A 20,072-nucleotide genomic window follows, 5' to 3' on the forward strand; every position below is an offset into this window, starting at 1 on the left:
CTGTGCATCTGCCAAATCCTGAGGTGATGAATGTGTATACCTATATACGTATACACACACTTCAGTTTAGGAAAATGTCCTAGCATAATATATTCTGTATGATGATATAAAGAATGCAATAGCATTGTGCACAAATACTGAAATGTGGCATGCTGCAGAAAAAGTCAAACAGCAGTATTCTATGGTGCTTGTGGTGATTCACTTTTATGAGGCTTGTTTGGTTTTATTTTTTTTTACTGTGGGCAGGGTTAGACCCCAGCTCCTAGAGAGAATGCTACAAAGAGTGTACTTAAGATCTCTGTGTGCTGAGTGTATTTTTTCCCGGTGCAAATTACACTCACCACAATTATGCACAGGGAAGAGTGTATTTTGTTAGGCATGGTGTTGTGTGGTGTAGCACAGCGATTGCAGTCAGAACTCTTTGCAGCATGTTTACATTAATTGAAGACTTTGCTGTCGGTTTGATTTGCAGCAAAATCTGACTTGCCTGCCCTGCAGGACAACAGTGACTGCTCATTCACTGAAATTATTGGGTTTGGGTTTTATTATAGACGCTGTGGCGGTGCTATGCAGCAGAGAAATCCTGCAGTTCTACAGCAACATGGAAGATCTATGTTACATCACCAGTGCAAAATACCCAAAAACCACCAGCGCCATCTAGCCCTAGTCTGAGAAAACAGGTAACAGTTGGCAGAGCTCTATTCTGGTCTTGCATTTAATTTGTTTGGAATAACTTGCCATGTGATGTGCCCAAACAATTTGGAGAGCTGAAAGGTATTTGTAATGGCACATATGATGGCTTTCCTCGTGCCACAGCATGATTAGGTTAGTTTTCCTTAAAATATTCTAGAGGGACAAATTTCTTCTAACTTAAAGTTTGTCCTGTGGTCAGACAGGTGCCAGTTTTCCATTGTTTTATCCTCTTTGAAGTCTCCTCTACCTTCTCAAAGGGTTGTGTAAGTCAGTGATGACACCTTCCCATTGTGCATAGTAGTTCATACAGGAAGAAAGGAGAAAGTAGCTTCAAAATTTATGTTCACATTCAACATGTGGCTGATGGTATCTATGCTTTTCTTGCTCAAGTACTTCTCTCCATGGTACTCGTATTTGGGCAAATTCCTGAGCTGTGGCTGCAATAAAGTGGAGTTATGTTTGTCTACACAGGTGGGATAGTCTAAGCATAGTTATGTTGTTTCATTGGCAAGCTTCTAGTCTTCAGCACCCCTTCTAGAAAGGCCCAGGTCTGCAGTAGGTCTAGCTCAGATACCCAAGGTTTCTAAAGTGATGTTAGATGTCTGGTTTTAGGTGGTAAAATCCCACTGATGCCTGTTGCCCAGCAGAGAACTGCAGTACAACCTCCCCACAGCATGTGTAGGAAGCTGTATCAGCATGATCTGTGTGTGTTTTGGTGTTGGGCAGAGTGTAGCTTTGCCATGAGACTAGCTGCTTCTTAACTAGAGGCAGAAAAAACAGGATGAAAGTAGGGCTGGGTAGTACATGTTGCTGAACAGCAATCCATGGTGGGAGAGCTGGAAAAAATAGACAGTTTTCAGTGCTCTTAGAATTTTCCTTCTGTTTTCTCTAGTGAGAGGGATTTTCCGAGTATATTATTAAACCTGAACTTCCCTGTGAACTGCTAACCCTAATTGAAGAATATAGTAATGGTTCTTTCTTTTTTTACTAATGGATCATCTTCCCTTGTCAAAGGAGACTAGTTTTTTCTCTACCCAGCCTCTTATTTTAGAGACTTAAATGTATATTGATCATCTTGTGCATTCTGTAGCATTTTGTTTTCCAGATAATTCCTAGTTTCTTTTCCTGCTATGAGAGCCTGTAATCTTTGCCTTTAGAAGCATATTGATGCATAGTAGTGCCTCCACTGTCTACAAGAAATGCCTATTTCTACCAATTTTTTGTGCCCCACTTGATTGATTTTTGAAAATGTTTATAATTGCTTCAGAGCTGAACAGAAGAATGAATTCTGAAAGACTGAATGCAGACCATAATGAAATAAGAATTGGTTTACTTAGGCAAAGTAGCATTGTCCCATTTTTGAATATATTGAGCCTGCAGGTATTTGAGTTGATATGCATGAGTACACATTCTCTCTGATGATACTTAGCTCTGCTAACTGCTTAGTGGCCACATCAGAGGCCAGAATATTTTGCAGAATTGAGTGCAGTAGCCCTAGATCTCAGCTCCTTGTCAGAAGGTTACTGGAGCATCAGGCAAATTAAAACATGCCTCTTACCTCTGTTTTGAGGTGTGTGAGTAGTAGAACCAGGTGGAACTAGAGCCAGAGGGTAGGTAGTCATGAAGACTGGAAATAAATGCTCTGTTGTGAGAAGTAGTATTTATATAGCTAGGTGGTGGCAGCATCCAGGAGATAGACAGCACAGGCCATGAAGTCAGTATATGAGTGGCTGTTATGTTGGTCACTTCTAGTCACAAAGGCAGAGGGAGACCAGCCTTGCTCAGAACCAGTTGAATCCAAGCTTTCATTTCTTGTTCTTATGTACCAGTTGTAGGGTGTATATTAGGTTGCCCCTTAGGCTTCTAATATTGGGAGAACTTCACTTTGGAGGCAGGATTTATTTTCTCTTGATGTACCTAATTCAGCCTGTTTGGTAAAAGGTGAAATTTTCTTTAGTTGAAAAGGCTGCACAGTGTCTAGTTCATAATTCAAAGTCTATAGTTATGTTTAATTAGAGCTTTAGAAAGCTGTTACAACCAAACGGTTGTATACTCAAATGTATTTTGAGTGCCTTGGCTTTTGGACACAGTTTGAGAAATTCTACCCAAGACTTGATTTTCAGAATGTACTAGTCATCTTCTCCTGAGATTTAAATTGATAATTCATAATCAGCCGCTTTGAAAAGCATTAACCAAGGTTGTAACACCTTCACTGAATTTCAGTTGTGTTCTTAAAAAAATCCCCAAAAATACAACCTCAAATGAATTTACCATATAGTGAAGTTCACATGTGTACTTTTGTTTCTGATAGTATCTTCTGATATCATCCCATTTCTACTACCACAGGCTAGAAGATACAAAAGAAAAGGGAAACTAGGCTGTGGTAACGGTTCTGCACCTGTAATAAACCCAGGAGAGAATTCCTTGTCTGTTCCACAGATCACTTATGATCACATTGATGAACAAGAAGACAAAAAAGATGTGTCTTTCTACATTGATGAACCAGGAGGTAATTTATTTTTACTTATGTTCAGATTAGCATTTTGAAGAGGCAATGTTGAAATGAATTGAACTGATGAAGGGAAAACTGTGAAAAAATAATTTTAAACTAATCAGTAAATCAAGATGCCTCAAACCAAGGACAATTACATAACAAAAACAGGGGGACAAAAATCAAAGGAAGTCTTTGGGTTCATGTGGTGTGAACGTCTGAAGAGCTTTCTTTGTTTACCAAAGCTAAGTCAATTAAGATGTTGGACATATCGTTAATTCTACTTCTTTGAATTATCTTGGAGGTGGATGGAAAGCTTCCTCACATCTACCCCACCTTCAAACTTTACCTCATGTGGAGCCTGAAGGAAGGAAAATAAAAGAGGAAAAATTACTTTTTTACAGTACCCTCTTAAACATTGTGCAAATAAATTGTGATAGGAACAGCTAAATATTTCTATGCCTACGTCCATCAAGAGGTCTTGATAAGTGGAGTTTTTTCTGGCTTCATTTAAAATATTGTGTGTTGCTATAAGTGGCTGTTGTATTTCAACCTGGAAACTGGCTGAATTTTGCTGCTGAGCTAAGATACTGCTTTGTTTGTAAAATTCTTTTTTTAATTAAGTTTTTAGTGGAAATGTGGGTATGAAATTGTTTACTATAAAGTGAGGTTTCCTTTGAAAGCTAATTTTTCCACCTACATTTGTGTTGATTTCCTTTTGTCTGATGGGGTTGGGGAAACTTGTGCTAGTTCTGGATCTGCTAAATCTTTAGCTCAAGGGGAGATTGTTTCCTCACAGTCTGAGGAATTATGTTCCACACCTAGAGGCATGTAAAGCCTTGCCAAGTTAACTGTGATATCCAAAGATGCTGGCCCTAGTCAAAGGTATGTTATGTGGTGCTTTGACTTAGGTTTTCATCTGTCTTTGATAAACTTGAATATCAACTCTGTATAAAATTGCTACTCTCATGTGGCATTGAAGCTGATGCACAATTTCAGCCTGGAGAGAGTATGGCTGTAGTCTTGAGATGATGGTTTCTTTATTAAAAAGTACTTTAAATATTTTTGCCCCCAGAGGGAATATGTAGTGTCTTCTGTATTGAACACAAATAAAGGTAGGAGTTTCACTGGGTTGCTCTGACTTTACAGAGTTTCTGGAGCACAGGTCTTATGAGGAGCAGCTGAGGGAACTGGGGGGGTTTAGTGTGGAGAAGAGGAGGCTGAGGGGAGACCTCATGGCCCTCTACAACTCCCTGAAAGGAGGGTGCAGAGAAAGGGGGGATGAGTCTCTTGACCCAAGGAACAAGCGACAGGACAAGAGGGAATGGCCTCAAGCTGCGCCAGGGCAGGGTCAGACTGGCTCTTAGGAAGTATTTCTTTGCAGAAGGGGTTGTTGGGCATTGGAATGGGCTGCCCAGGGCAGGGGGGGAGTCCCCATCCCTGGAGGGGTTGAAGAGTCGGGTTGACCCAGCGCTGAGGGATCTGGTGTAATTGAGAATGGTCAGTGTGAGGTTCATGGTTGGACTGGATGATCTTCAAGGTCTTTTCCAACCAAGATGATTCTGTGAGTTGTTAGACTGTATTGTCAATGCAATCTGTCATCCATGCTGGAGCAGTCAGTCAGATGTAGAGTAGCAGAGATCTGAGAGCTGTGGCATGTTAAGGCACATCTGTAAGGGGTAGGAGCATCTGGCTCCCACAGGGATTTAAAGACCTTCAAGCCTCTGCTTAATGCAATTGATAGCCATGAACTGCTATTGTAGGAGGAAGAGTTACTTTCTTCCACTGGCAGAGGTTTTAATTACCCCTCATATTCTTACTTCTGTTTTTTCTTTTATAAATCTTGTATCTGTCACTTTGAGGTCAGATTACTTTTCAGCAATGGTGGTATTTGAATTGTTATTTGGCATTTCCAGTGCTTTTACATGGTTCTGGGAAAGGGGATGAAGGGTGTGATTTATAAAGTTGCTGCTTTAACTACGTGTCTCTTAACAGAATACTATGACCAGTCTCGGCATGTTTACTAGATCTGTGCAGCTTCCCTCATTGACCATGTAATAGCAGATTTTGCTGAATGTATTTTGATGTTGTGGTATCAGTCGGTGATGGACAGAAGCAGCAGTGTTGTGTAACTTGTGCAGGTACTGAAGACAGTTAAGATGTTGAGGAGTTGTCTGTATATCTCTGCCAGTGCACATTTATTCACTTCAGTTATGTTCCTTAAACATTCACAGTTAGTCTGAGCAAAGCTCTGTGCATCAGGGGAAAGAGATTGAAAAGACAAGCCTGTATATTTTTCTGCCTGACAGCTTGGTAACAAAGGAAAGTTAAAGAATTTTTTCCCCTTTTTCTACAAATGTTTTCTTGTACTTTTATTATAGCTGGTTTAATTTATTCCTGTTCTGAGACACCCATATATATTATTCCCTTACCGATTAATTTTTATCTATTTTTTCATTTTCTTTCACATTTTGCCTTAGCCAGTGTCAGGGGTAAGTCACACTTCATTTGATTTTTCTGATTCATTCCTTCTGTTGCAAAGCTTCCAGGAATGTAGTTGGCTAGCTTGATTGCTCAATTGACTGAACATTCTTGACACCTCTCAAAGTTTAAACCTGATTTCTCAGTGAAGTTCCCCTTGCCAGAATTAATAGGCTTCTATTCTTGGGAAGTGGAAGTACTAGGCTTCAAGCCTGTAAACGGGGGCATTTTTTCTCCTCTCTTAAAGCTGAAAGTAGGAAAGGCAGAGAAAATAATAATAAAAAAGGCAATTGAAAAGGGCCATGCCAGCTTCTATTTCAGTGTTGCTATAGTGGAATATTTTATTCATTGGTTGTGGGGGCTGGATGTTTTACAGATGATGGCAAACGTTGAGGTTGAATTAGATCACTTTTATAGGCCTGACTTAGGAGGAGCAGAGCTGTTGCTTTAAAACTGCTCTTCTACTCTGCTGCTCCAGTCAGATGTGAGAGAGACTGTAGGGAGACATGAAACAAATGCCTGGCAAGTGCCAGCAACAGAATAACAGTCCCACTAGGAAAAATCCTTGTTCTGGGCAGAAATAGACTGAAATCAAGTTGACATTTCCTTGATATGAGGCATTTACCTTAATTCAGGATCTGCATTGTGTGAGCACACCTTTTTTTAATGAAATAAGGTTTTTCTTAGGATATTCACGTATCTGTGTCTGCCAAGCACCCTCTTGGCTTGCTCAAAAGTTGCTTAGGAGGGATATCTTTCAAAATTAGGCAAAAATGCTTTTGTCTATGTGAAAAAGGCTTGAGAAAAGGGAAGCCTTATAAAGCTTACAGATATGATCAACATTAAAGTTTCTGAGATACTTGTGTATGTGTAATAAAAAAAATGTATTGAATAGAGTGCATAATGTAGAAATGAAATCTTTACATACCATAAAGGATGGAATCTTAAAGCAAACACTTGATAACCAAAAAGGAAAACAGTTCCTGACTTAGTTCTGCACCATGCATGGGGTTTTGGGTGTGACTAATGTCGAGTGCTCTGTAATCCTAAGAACCTGACCATGCTTGCAGGAATGGAAATGCCAAGTTCTCCACAATAATAGTTTCCTTGTTTGAAGCCAAAATTCTCTAAATGAGGAAGCTATTTAGAAAGAAATTATAAAGGAACAGCTAAAATAAACATGGATTTAAGAGTAAACAATTCTGGAAAATAATTGTGATGCTGCAGTGCAGTATATTCTTTCCATGGATAGCTATTGCTTTTACTGAGGACCTCTTTTATACCAGAATGTAGAGTTTAATTTTTTCATGTAGTGATTTAAAACCCTCAATGATTTCATGCTCACCTGAGATGATAGCCTTAATTGTTCTCTATAGTTTTGAAATTTGATCTTTACCTGTACTTCTGTCAACCACTGTGTACATACTCTCCTGCAGCAGGGTCTGTTATCAGGATGACAAGACATGTATGAATTTCTGGCATCTTTAATGTTCCTGTAAGATTTAAAGAAAGTGCCCAAGTATCAAGAAGGTAATTCTTATGATAGCAAGAGTGAATGACCATTCATAAAGACTGATCCAAACAGAAGAAAAACAACATTTGAGTGTAACTGAAATCTTTTACATGTACTGGAGTTTCATCTTCAAATGAAGCTCACAGCAATGTATGCTTCTCAAAATGAACTGAATAGCTGTTTCAATGCTTTTTATTGGGGAGGAAAAAAAATAAGAATATGAAAGTTTTCAGACCTTGAAGGTCAGCCTCCTGGGACATCTCTAGCAGATGGAATATATTATTCTGTCAGTTATTGTAGGTTGTATACACAAGTCATTATTGTAAAATTTGTCAAAGTCACAAGACTCTCACAGTGATAAATCTCTGCTGGGGTAAAAACAAAATTCCCTATTTATCACTGTGCTTTTCTGTTTGCTTTCTGGAGTTTGTTGCCTGCTGACAAATTTCTGCACACACACACACCCCCCCCAATTTAAAGCAAAACTGCACAAGAGTAACTTTTCACCAGGAGAGAGGGCAGAACTGTAATTTTCAGTGATCCTCAGAATACCTTTGTAAGCCCTCTTATATAAAGTGTGTAATAGTGTTATTGTTGATTTATTCTGTCTGTAATGATAACTTGGATGCTGACATTCCAGAATTCACCTATCTAGTAATGGGTTGGTTGTTCCTGGAAACTGGTTGCATTTCCATTGGGGAAAGAAGGGCTGCTTTCCCTCAGTGGTGTAGATGGATTACAATCTGTAGTACATATAGAAGCAAACATTTTAAATGAGGTGGATTCACAGATTCCAGTGCTGACAAGCTGAGTGAAAGGTGAGGAAAAAACACGTGGCTAAAATTAAGAGAATAAGGCAAACGCCAAAGCTTTTGAGGGTCTGCATAACTGTCAGTAAGTCAGAAAAACATAAATGTAAAGATATGCTCCAAATTAGCAAGAGAAAGTATCCAGATACCACGCTTCTGAAAAACATCATGCTCTTAAGAAGGTGAGTTTAGCAGATGCTGGTGGCTTTGCAGTGAGAATCTATATTCAGCATAGGGCTGTTTAACTTGTAAATTTGTCAGTCAGTTCAGGATTTGTAGCTACTAATGGTACTTGCATGTGAGTAAGAGTTGTGGAAATATACCTCTGTACCTCTACCAGAAAGTTTTCAGTCTTTGCTGTTTCAGTGCTGGCTGTCTTGAGTGAGACCTTTCAGTGAATTTTGAGGTTTATCTTGCATGACCAAAGTGGATGGTAGAACTGGGGGTGGGGGTGGTGTAAGGGGAGATGGAGGCTGAGAGGAAGAGAACAGCTGCCTCTGCCAAACTCACTCTTCTGATTAAATCTGGCAGCTTTTGAGGTTGAAAAATTTATTTTTGTTCTGCATTTATTCAACTCCCTGTTCTGCCTGATTTAGGACCAGAGTTTTGATCACTGGTCACACCAGGCTTGGGCAGGGACTTTGTACTAGATGGTCCCAGAGACCATGGGGGTGCAATAGTGGAAAAAAGTATTTGCAGCTCCCTCAAACTTTTTCTGATTAGTAATATCAGTAAAACGGAGTTTAGACTTTTTTATCCAGAAAACATTCTTGCTTCATCGAAGACAGTATATTTAGATGAAACTTTGTTCAGTTGAAAATGTTCCAACTAACTTCAGTTGTGATGTAAGACTGAATTTAGCTTTTTGGGAGCAAAAGAAAATTTTTCTGCATAGTAGGGAGACTTTATGATGATGTTGGCTTAGAATAAGCACATGGTCAATGACAAGTTTGTGCTGTAGAGTTTAAAAAAACAAATGAACAACAGAAGTCCTGTCCACCAGGGACTAGTGGCAGTGGTGTTTCTGCTAAAGTTAAGTATTAGTAACTGGAAAAAAAGACTCTATCAGCACAGCAGCGGGGGGAAAAAAAAATAATTGAGTTGCAAAGGAGGGCATACCCCAAAATAGGATGTTTTGTTGCCAAAAAAAATTAGTTTAGATCGCTATTAAAACATTTACAATGTAGAAAATTAGAGAAGCAAATAAATTGCATTTGAGTCAACATGTTGCCTAATAATAAAGCAAAGGCAGCTTTTTAAAGTGAGATTAAATTGACTATTTAACAGTGTTGTTGTGGCCCTGTTTTTGCTTTTGAATCCAGAATGTGCATCGTAATAGTCTTGCTGTGTAGGGGTCTGGGCAAGAGAAGGAAGGAAGATCCAAGACCCTGTCGTAGGGGTGTTAAGGGAGAATTTAACTGTTGGCCATGAAGACAGGAAATCAGTTTCTTTTTTGTTATGTTTGAGCAACCAGCAGAATCTTCTCACAATACAGGACCTTGTGGGGTTTTCCTGACATCTGTCTGAAGGAATGTATTGGGGGAAAAAACTATTATTCAGCTAGGTCTTCAGTAGCCTTAGTGCAGAAGGTGGAGAGTGGAAGTAGAGGAGAGACTGTTCTACCTTTTCAGTTGTACTGCTAGAGACTTGATTAAAAAAATATGAAAGGCGTGTTGGAAAGTAACCATAAAATGAAAGACTTGGCCAGCCTTGGGAAGAAGAGAGAAGTGAAATAGTTATTTGACTTCAAGAATGGAAACTCAGAGTTAGAAGATATGGTATGGTAGGCAGCAAGGCTAAGAAGTGTTATGCTTGAAGTCCTTTTTATAAGCAAGAGGAAGCATACATAAAAGTAAAACTAGAATTTAGTGCTTGTATAACTGACATCATGAGATCTAATCACTATTAGTCCAGATGTAATTGTTATCAAAAAAAATCAAATGCAATATGGTTTTTGCATATTTAAAAAAAATTGCAACAAGAGTAAAAATACAATTAAAACTGTAATGCATAGTTCTTAATTTCTACCTATTTTCCTGGCATTTATGCTTCTCTGGGTCCTAAAGTTTCATTTGCTGCAGGGGGAGTGGTACAATGAGTTGTTGAAATGCGGTGTCCTTCACAGGGAGGAATATGATGTTTGTGGTGCCAGTTTCTTCTTCTCCTAGGATCCACTTGGGGCCACTTAAATGTTTCCTAACATGCTTTTACATATTTCTTCATTGGTGTGCGGCTCCAGGTTTCATCTGAATTTACTGTATATGTTCCCCTGTTTTTCTGTTATCCTTAAAACCAGCTTTGTCCTGCTCCAGGACTGCATTTTTCCTTGACTGACCATTAGTGTATTGTTTATAGCAGTGGGGTCTCCAGTGCCAAGTCTGTGCCCCATCTCTTATCTCATGCCTGTACTATACACTGCATCCTGTGTTTCCACTTCTCAAGGCCTCTGATATTCTACTCAGCCTGTATTTCTATAAACTCTGTCATTATTTAGTTGTAAATATCTCAATCTGCTAGGATAACTGCTGTTACTCCTGTAGACATGAAACTATGGTTGTGCAGCACAAAGATAACCAGAAGTAAAACAAGCTAGATATAGGCACCTGGTCAATTAGAGAAATTGCTGTCACAGCTAAATCACTTAAAGTCAGGCCAGGAAAAGTTTGGACAGAGCAGGTGTGAGAAGCCTCATTCTTCTAGTCTTGCAAGTTAGGCCCTGTTCCTAGCAGTGCTAATACAGGACAGCACAGAAGAATTCAGGAGACATAGGAGCTCCTTAGTGAATTCACATGAATATCCCAAGCTGTCACTTTTCTAAAATGCAGGAAAGATAGGAACAATCTGGGTAAATTGTGAGCTTTTTTTTAATGACCTAAACTTGAGATGAAAATCTATGTAGAATGGAAGTTTGACCCAATTCTTAAAGTGTAAAAACAACAATGATGTCAGGAAATAGTTAATGCTTTTTTTCTCTTCACTGAAAATTAGCACTGAACTTGCTAAAATTGACACTACAAATTGTGTTACTTGCTATTATTTGGCTAGTGATTCAGTGAAGAGCAAATCAAATCAGAACAGAAGAGAAAGGATTGGGAAAGATACACTGGTGTTGGGTTGCTTTTAGTTAGCTGGGCTTGCTAAGTAAGTAGCTGAGGAGTAAGGGAGTGATCACAAGCAACCTGAGAGTATCTAACAGGACTGATGGGAGGCTGGCAAGATGCATGGGTCTATAAAAGGGCACACAATGTGTGCTTCGAAAGGGAGGGAAGGAGGAATTTCCATTTCTAGGAAAGTCCATTTTCTGGAGTGATAGAGTAGTCAAACTACTTGTAAAACACCAACACACAAAAAAAAACCCACAACCAAAAACCCCAACCAAACAGTAGGAAGGAAATCAGTAACAGTGAATGTGAATTGGTCAGGAGCAATCACGTCAGATCATGTGGGGTGTATTTCTGTGATGTGGCAATGTGCATTGTAAATAGGAGAGGGGCAGAAGCCAGTTTACATACTGCTTTTGGTCACTCTTGTCTCATCCTTATGTGCATAAACACAGGATCTGGATTATGGCCTAGAAAATTAGCTTAGGCTACTGTAAGAGGGCTGAAAAGTTCATGGAATATGATACCTAATAAAATATTTACCAGTGGTTCACTGTTTAACTGAGAAATGCATTCAGAGAGGTTTCTGAGCCTGGTGCTACAAAATAAGCCCATCAGTGGACCAGATCATGGACTTGGAGTGGAATTTTTTTCCGTATGCAGTTGGTATCGCCTCAGAAATGGCTGAGCGCATGTAGGAAGGCAGTCTGTGACCTGTGAGCCTCCCACAGAGGCAACAATGCTCATGCAGTTGGCTCCTCTCAGGTTCCCCTGATTTTGCTAATTCACTGCACTGATCTGCCTCTACACTTTTGATATCAAGTACAAAGGCAGCTGCTTGTCCTGATTTCTGGTCTGTTAACCAGCTGTTTATGGCACCTGATGCCACAGGGTGGAAAAGATAACCCCTGCACAGCACTGGAGGATGTGTTGTGGTCAAATAGGCCCGTGTAGGCAGAACCTTTTCCAGCACAGCAGCACCTGCCAAAATGATCCACATTATTTTGGTGAAGTGAGGGCAACCTTTGAGAGAGAGGAGGGGGGGGGGGGGAAAGGCAATTTGGGATTTGAGATTTCCCTTTTTACACAGGGCTTGAACTCTGGTTAAGACCATGATTTTCTAATTCTGTTCTGATTAGTCAAGTAACTTTAATATTAAAAATTATAATGCAGATTGTGCATCAGGGAATGGGAAACATATATAAAAGGAGGTTGCCTGGAGATACAGTCTATGAAACTTACCTTTAAAATCACAGAGAAGTATGTGCCATACAACTTGGGTTTTTGTCACACTCCTGCTTTAGAATCTCGTCTTTGTTAAATGTTTCGGTGAGGTGGCAAGTCTCACTCCACTGCAGCCCAGAATAAAGAATATGTGGTCTAACATGCCAAAACCCAGACTTCGAACAGTAATTTAGTTTCAAAATGCAAGGTATATCTCTGTGCAATCCAGTGGATGAGAAAAGGGGAAGGGGGGGGAAAATCTCAACCAGCACTTAGGCCAGTGGTGACATATAGGGTGATTGTAGTACTCTAGACTGTGAGGTTTTCCATTGCAGTTCACTAGTGACTGTGTGGAAGTGAAGGCATTTTTTGAGCCATCTCAGAGCCTTCTCTCTTCATCTTGTAAATGGAAATAAGGGCAACTTTTTACACTTCCTCCATTTCTTTTTTTTTTTTGTGTGTGCATGTGTACTGGTTTTGTAAAACGGCAAAGAATTGTCAGCCCTTGCCTCAAACTCTTTTCTGCAAAAGTGGAGGCAGCTAGAGACTGTTAAAATGAGAACAGAAGAGTGACAAAGCTCCAACACGTAGTAGTGAGCTATTAGACTGCAATGGAAACCCTGTTCTGGTGGTGAGACTGTGTGTAAAAGGCTCATCTCCTGGTGAGAACGGAGCACGGCATGAGTCAGTGTTCCTGGATTCTGTTACTGATTTGCTATGTGACCTTGGGCAGACAATTAACTCACTGTGCTTCAGTTGCGTCGTCTGTTAAATGAATATAAGTCTTGTCTCTGTCACAGAGATATTGTGAGTCTTAATTGTTTATGAACTGTTTTTAGACTGACACAGCGTTACAGAAGTGAAGAATGCTATTAGTCAATGCAGTATTAAACACAGGCCTAGGCGTTTGTTTATTGTTAGCACAAACAAGGAGGAGTGGTAATCAGGAATGCCAGCTTTTGCAACAAGAGAAGCTGATTTTTGCAGAAAATGTAATGAATTCTCTGTGGGGAGAATAAGATGTGATTTAATCCAGAATGTAAAGCTACTTTTTAGCCACAAAAATTTGTTCTTCCTGATGGGAATGACAAAACATTATTCTAGGAGATCAGAGCATCGTGTTTAAAAAAAAAAATTATGGCTTTTTTAACTGGTTCTACTTAAATGGTGGATAGTAAATATACTTTTACTACTCCTTTAAATATACTTTTCATCTTGAATATGTGAATTTGGCTTGAAAAGCATGTATTTTTACATATTTTAACTTGAATGTCAGCTAGGAAAGCTGAAAAGATTCCAGAATTATAAGCAAAATAAACTCTGGTTCTTTGGGGGTGTGGTGTATATATATGCAACACTAACCATCACTTAAAAAATGGAGAAGAAAAAATTAAGTGTTCTCTTTTTTTGGTTTTGCTCCTTGTTTAGATACCCAGGTGTTAGCCACTTTCTAAACAATTTTAGTTTGCTTTATATGTCTCTTTACAAAGTGTGCTGTTTGCAGTCTCGTAGGTGATGCTTGGAAAATAATTTTGATATACAGGGATGTATGGTGTTCTTTCTAGCTTTTCCCAACCACAAATCCACGGGAATCTTTGTTTTTACTCCTGTGCTTTAGAAATGCTTCCATGCACCACCTAGAATAAGTGCTGTGATGGAAAATCTGGCCTGTCAACTTATCTAATGATACATACACAAGGGACTTTTACCCCTTTCTGTCAGTTTAATCCTATCAGGTGTTAAAAAAACCTTTTGTATGTCTGAGTATAAATAGAAGGAAAGAAGTCTAAGAAACAAAGCTTTGTTTCAACCTCTGTACATGGTAAGAATTGACACATTCCATTCAATGATCTTTGTTTTTTGGAAATAAAGGTTCAGGAACTCTTCAGAGGGCTAGCTAGACATAGCTAGGTGATCCCCACGTTTAAAGTAGTCTTGTTTGCTATTGTGTGGTGAATCTCTACACTTGAATAATTTTGAATTTATACCTGCTGCCTCTACTGCTGGCTGAGATGGTCTTCCTGCTGTTCTCCTGAGTGTTATGTCTGAGAACCTGAAACCAATGCACTTTGCTGTCCTCTTTGAAATGGAGTGATGGGTCGTTAGAGTGATGCCAGCATTGCACTGAGACATCATCTGGTCGAGGGACACTTTCCTGTTTTATTTCTACTCATTCCAGTAGAAAGTAGTATATGCAGTGAGAGTGGCAGTGTCTTAGGGATGTACATGACTGAGGCATTCCAAAGAGATGATTTTTTTTTATTGTTGAGCTTTTTCCTGTTAACTCTGAGCTGCATAAGATCTGACAGACTGGAGGTGAAAAGAATTAGTTGCTCTGAAAGCTGCCCACAGTCTCTGTTAATTGGGAAAACCTAGGAAAATAGGTGCTGCATGATGTGTCTGCCAGTTAGAAGTAGTCAGAACTCTAAGAGTATTTTTCATTACTATTGCAAAAAAGAAAAGCAGCTGCTTGTCATTTACTTAACCTTGCTTGGGCTGAATTTAATCGGTGGAAAACATCTGGAACTGATTCCCCTTCAGTTTGGAGTGTCCAGTAATCTGCTGTGTACATACAACTGCTGCACCTTTAGCATTAGACTACTTGGCTAAACAATCTTTCGCAATATTGTTATCTTTTGGGAAGAAAAGAGGAAGCAACAGTAATTTCCTAATGAGCAAACATTTGCAATGTTCTGTATAGGTTGCGTTGTTCATTGATTTTGTGCAGCTGTTGTATGAAATCTATTGATCAGAGTTAATAAATTTCTAAGGGAGTAAGACTGCTTATTTATATTGATTAAAATTGGGCCAAATTCTGAACTGTTTAGCATTGATTCACTACAACTGATGAAAGAATTTGACCTTGTTACTTTTTTTGTGATAGAATGCAATGTTGAATTATGAGCAAACTTTTAGGATGTAAAAAGCTTCTGCTTATGACCTATGAGTGGTTTTGCTTAAAACTGGGTCATTCTTGCCGAGTTAGGGTGTTGAACTTCTATAATGAACCATTGATACCTGCTTTTCAGCTGACTCTCCTGTTAGATAAAACTAAAGGAATCACTGAATTGGATAGTAATTCTGGATAAAATGCAAGCCATTGTTAAAAAGCTACTCAGTGGGAGATGTAGGGAAGAATAACTGATGCATTTAAACAATGTTTTGTGTGGACAATGCATTTCTTCTTTACGAGGGAAGTTGGCAAAACTGGAATATATACTCTTTTTCAATATAAATCCTGTTCACTTGCAGGAGAACATCTATATTTAAATGAACCTCTTTGGAAACCAGAAGTGATTAAATGTTTCTTGGGGAAAAGCTCTTCCTTCTAAGTGTTCTCCTACAGAGAAATTTGCAGTGACTATCCCTGCTGACTTGGAAATAGTTTCTGTGGGAACACCTCTGGGGTAAGGCCCACAGATGTGGGAGGAAAGGGTGATGAATTACTTCAGACATCCCTTCCTCTCTGCTTTGCCCCTTCTGTTAGGGAGTTCTCTTGCTTTTCATTTCATGCCAATGTGGGTAAAGCTCCTATATGGCACCCTCCTCTCTTGTATTATGGAAAAAATACAGATGTGATCAGTGCTACTCAGTGCAGCAGAAAAGTACCCAGCTTGGAAATATGAAGCAATACTGATGGCTTTTTAAATGATGTATTATTTTAATAATGTATTGGTTTATTAAGCATCTTCTAGCTGTGGTAATCCACCGTCTAGGAAAAATTCTCCTGGGTTTCCTCTCTTTCGTTCTTGCTGTGGTCTGTAGCATGTGGTCTTGCCAACAAGAGAATTGTGTGTAGTTGGCATGGACTTAAACTCTTCTGTAAAAGGAGAAGAATGTTTTTTCATCTTTGAATAAGGTGAATAATGGGGAGAACATCTGTAATGCAATTCTGATAACTAATTCCAGGAATTCTGGCTTTCACACAACCTGGTCCTCAATCTGCCTCATGGGTACGTAAACTGTGACCGTGTTCTGACCCTTTGGATCCATTTGTGTTCCTTTAAGTATTATATTATGCTGAGTTCTCAGAACTTGATTCTAGTTTTCAAAAAAATCTTAAGCAGCATAATGCCAGTATTTGTTGCTAGTGGCTTTTTCATTCTGTTTTTAATGGGGTGAATCAGAGCATGGCAATGGGATACTCCAGACCTAGATGTACTAACTCAATTAAGATCCATTTCAGGTCAGGTTGACCTGAATCTGTCCTAGATTAGTTTGTGCTGAGTGAGCCATCATGAAGCAAGTGTGTGCCGGCAGCCCTAGATAGAAGTCTACAAGTTTCTCTTGCTGTTTATTTGAAGGGCTCAGATCGGCTGCTGTTTCTATAACCTTGTAAAAGAGAGAGTGTGCACTAGATACTGGTGTACACGGGGGCCCAGCAGCTTAAGGTTTACAGGGATGAATTTAGACAACCTGATGAACAGAAACTACATGCGAACTTGCCTTAGCATAATAAAATATCAGTGCTAAATAGGACTTTTCCTTTTCTTGCTGGAGAAATGGTATCTGGAAGTTCTGCAGTTGCACTGTTTCATAAAACAGTAGGCCTGTTCATATGTCATATGAATGACATCAATTTTAGCTGATAGAGATCTACTTGGATAAGATAGTGATGGCTTTTTGGGGAATTACTTTGCCTGGTAAAAATCCTCAATTTACATTATTTGCAATCTTCTGCTTAAGTCTCCTTACAGGGATAAAGATATTCTTTGCTAGATAAATAAATGCATTAGTGTATGCCAAACTCGGACAAGGCCTGGCTGGAGTGGAAACGGCCTGGGGGAAAATACTTCTTGAAACCCTCTTACAAATGGAGAATAAGGCAATTTAAGTTGGGGTCCAAAAAGTCTGCATCAGTAGTAGTTTCCAAAAAAAGATTAATTTGAACAAGTTTGCTGTTTGCTATTTTAAAGCATTTAATTCAGAGAAAGGCTTATTAAGGAGACTTCTGTTGCTCTCTTCTGCCTCCTTCATCTCCATATCTCCCCTCTCCAGCACTGAATGGACCTTAGTGTGTTCCCACTTCATAGCATGCAATCACACATCTACAGTCTTCTCTTTCCCTCCCTTCATTTAGATGCTGCAGCAACTGGGTCATGCAATTCTTCTCTATGTGAGATGGAATTGTCCAAGAGTTTTTCCAATGTTTATCTAGTTAGCTGCTCTGCCAACCATCTGAAGAATCTATACTGCAGGGGAGATAGGACATCTTAGCTTTGCACATTGCCCCTTGTGCAGTGCGGATGTGTCCCATCTCAAATGCTGAAACGTGGCTTTTTTCAATGAGACTCTGTCCAAAGGAATTGATGTCTTAGTCATGAAAAAAATAAAGGAATTGTTGTAGAGAGGTTCTCTTTGATTTCAGTGATCTTATCTAAGCAGTTTTTGCAACTGAACAACTACTCCAGGGTAAATGATGCTGAATTTTGTCTCCATGCTGCCAGCTTTAATTTAACCTGCTGAACTGCAAGTAACTGAGTGTGTTGTGCTGAATGGCAGTCTGTAAGGACCTCGGGGTGGAACAGGAGTGCGCTAAGGTTCCGGTTGTGAATCTCTTGTGATATCAGATGAGAGTGATGGTTAGATATGGGCATAAGAGAAGCAGGTCCTTGTCAAGGAGGTGCTTCTGTACCATGCTAGCAAACATCATCATTACAATAACCTTTGCAAAGCCAGAAATGGTCAGTAATTTGAATCTAAGCATCAAGATCTTCCCTTCACTTGTGACTTCAAAGTCACTGAAATCTGTTTTTCAGATGGAAGAAGGACCCTATCCAAATCTGGATAAGAGAACACTAAAGCATTTATAGCTTGAAATCCCACTCATAAAGCATGGGTTTGGGGGAGGGTTGTTGGGGGAGCTCCCCAACAGAAGAATATAAAGTTCAGAACAAGGAAGTAACTGCACAAGTGTATCAATGAAAAGAAAGGTGGGGGGGAGGGAAATGGGGCACAAGGTGTTAATTTCTCCATACTGGTCTAAAAGAAAATCTCCAAAGGCCTTGTGTACAACAGTTAGTAGCATTTATGATGCCCAGAGTCCAAATGGCAGTGAAAATCATGGATCTTAATGCTTTAGGATTGTAATAAGAGTTTTCACATTATCCTCTCAAAAGAAGTAATTTATCTCTTGGGCTATGCTTTTGTTATTTCCAGTCTGTAATACCTTCCTCTAAAGCTCTGTTGGAATAAAATTAATTTTACTTATAACCTATCTTTCTAGGGTTGTGACATGATGCTTCACATGTTGCATTTTTTACCCATAGCAGTATTAACAGTGTTTGAAGGCACTGCATGAATTTTCCGTTCACTGGGCAAGTGCATGCTCAGATCTGTACTAAAATCAATGTAAACAAATTCTGATGTATTCTCAACTCCATGTGAACAAATCTACTGAATAAAACCCATCAAGAATTCTTGGATACCACCTCAGACTTGGAAAGTCCCACAGCTGCAGACCCCAGGAAGATCTCTGTGAAGCTAGCACTGTATATTTGTCCTGTACTTGTGCGTCTGCTCTTCACCTCTGTTGGAGACAAGGCAGTGCATAATACAGTTCTTTGTCCTGATCTGTTGATATCTGATATTGAGAAAATCCAGCTGTTTTTTCTGTTTCAGCAGTTATTCAAAGGTGCAAACCATTCCAGGATGTATGTGTATGTTTGCATTTGAATGATCATGGAATCCTGCTACCCTTCCACTTGTGCTTACCAAAAATATGTAGTGAATCATCTGTTTTCTCCACATTTAATGGAGAAAGCAAAATGGTTGTAACTTCAAGCCATTGCTGAATGAACACTTGAGAAATCTTAAATATTCTTTATGCAGCCTGTATATCTGTTGTTTGCCAAAGACAAAGGTAGATGTGGGATTACCTGGTCAATTCTAACCTAGTCTTTGAATGCAGTAGAAATTGTTTTGGAACAAAGTGCCTTTACCTGTCTTCAAAGCCTGGCTTCCTTATGGCAAGGAGCTTGTAGCCATGCTCAAAATACAGACTCAATTCAGGTGTGCTCTTGGCTCACTCGCTGGACACAAGTGTAGTAATAAAGTGCTTTCCTCAAAGGTCCTTCTTAGCTCTTAGGCAACAGCAAAGGCTTGTGAAATCTACTGTGAGGAAAATCAGGCTGAAGTGATTCCAGGAGAACCCTTTGACGTAGTGATGAAACTGTCAAGTATTTGACGTTCTTTCAAAGGGAAATAATATTCCTTAGCTGTCTAAAATGCTTTGCAAAACTGTGTTTCTAATGAAATTGTTTGTCAGGGCTGAACTTTATATTTTCCCCACAACAGCAGTTCAATCTGAACAAAGTTATTCTAGAGATACTTCTACTCTAGTTATCATATGATCCTAGTATGTATTGTAAGACAGAGGTTGGAAGGGGGGGGGGGGGGGGGAAATCAGTGTTTAGATTCTTCAACTGACTTAAGACACTGAGTGCTGTCTGATTCTTCCATGCCCCAGAAAACTGAAGGGAGTATTCTGCAAGGATAGCCTGTGGTTTTCCTACCAACAAATAGCAGAACTTCTTTAGTCAGTGGTACAAAGAAGATTGTCCTAATCACATTCATAGTTTCTATCCTCTTGACAATGTTTCTGAAACCATTAGTGATGTTTAGAAAATGAATTGCACTTTCATATTTTTTCCAGTTAAAAATATTTGGTCTCAAATCAAGAAGTTGTTTTTTCCCTGCTGCCTCTGTTAGGGTTCAACATCTGTAGCTGTGTGTATATGCAAAAATGTTGACTCTGATAA

The 20,072-nt window shown here is 39.3% G+C and overlaps 1 protein-coding gene across 2 annotated transcripts in view; it reads left to right on the plus strand.

Moving 5' to 3' along the window:
• LOC141944837 (potassium voltage-gated channel subfamily KQT member 1-like) overlaps window positions 1-20,072 on the plus strand; it is a 507,306-nt gene that overhangs the window by 67,607 nt on the left and 419,627 nt on the right. For both annotated transcript variants that reach the window (XM_074872065.1, XM_074872064.1), the window contains exons 10-11: window positions 552-680; window positions 3,040-3,202. In XM_074872065.1, coding sequence (XP_074728166.1) covers window positions 552-680; window positions 3,040-3,202 — 292 coding nt within the window. The remainder of the gene's footprint in view (window positions 1-551; window positions 681-3,039; window positions 3,203-20,072) is intronic.

The sequence above is a fragment of the Strix uralensis genome, chromosome 5, assembly GCF_047716275.1.
Source record: "Strix uralensis isolate ZFMK-TIS-50842 chromosome 5, bStrUra1, whole genome shotgun sequence".
NCBI lineage: Eukaryota > Metazoa > Chordata > Aves > Strigiformes > Strigidae > Strix > Strix uralensis.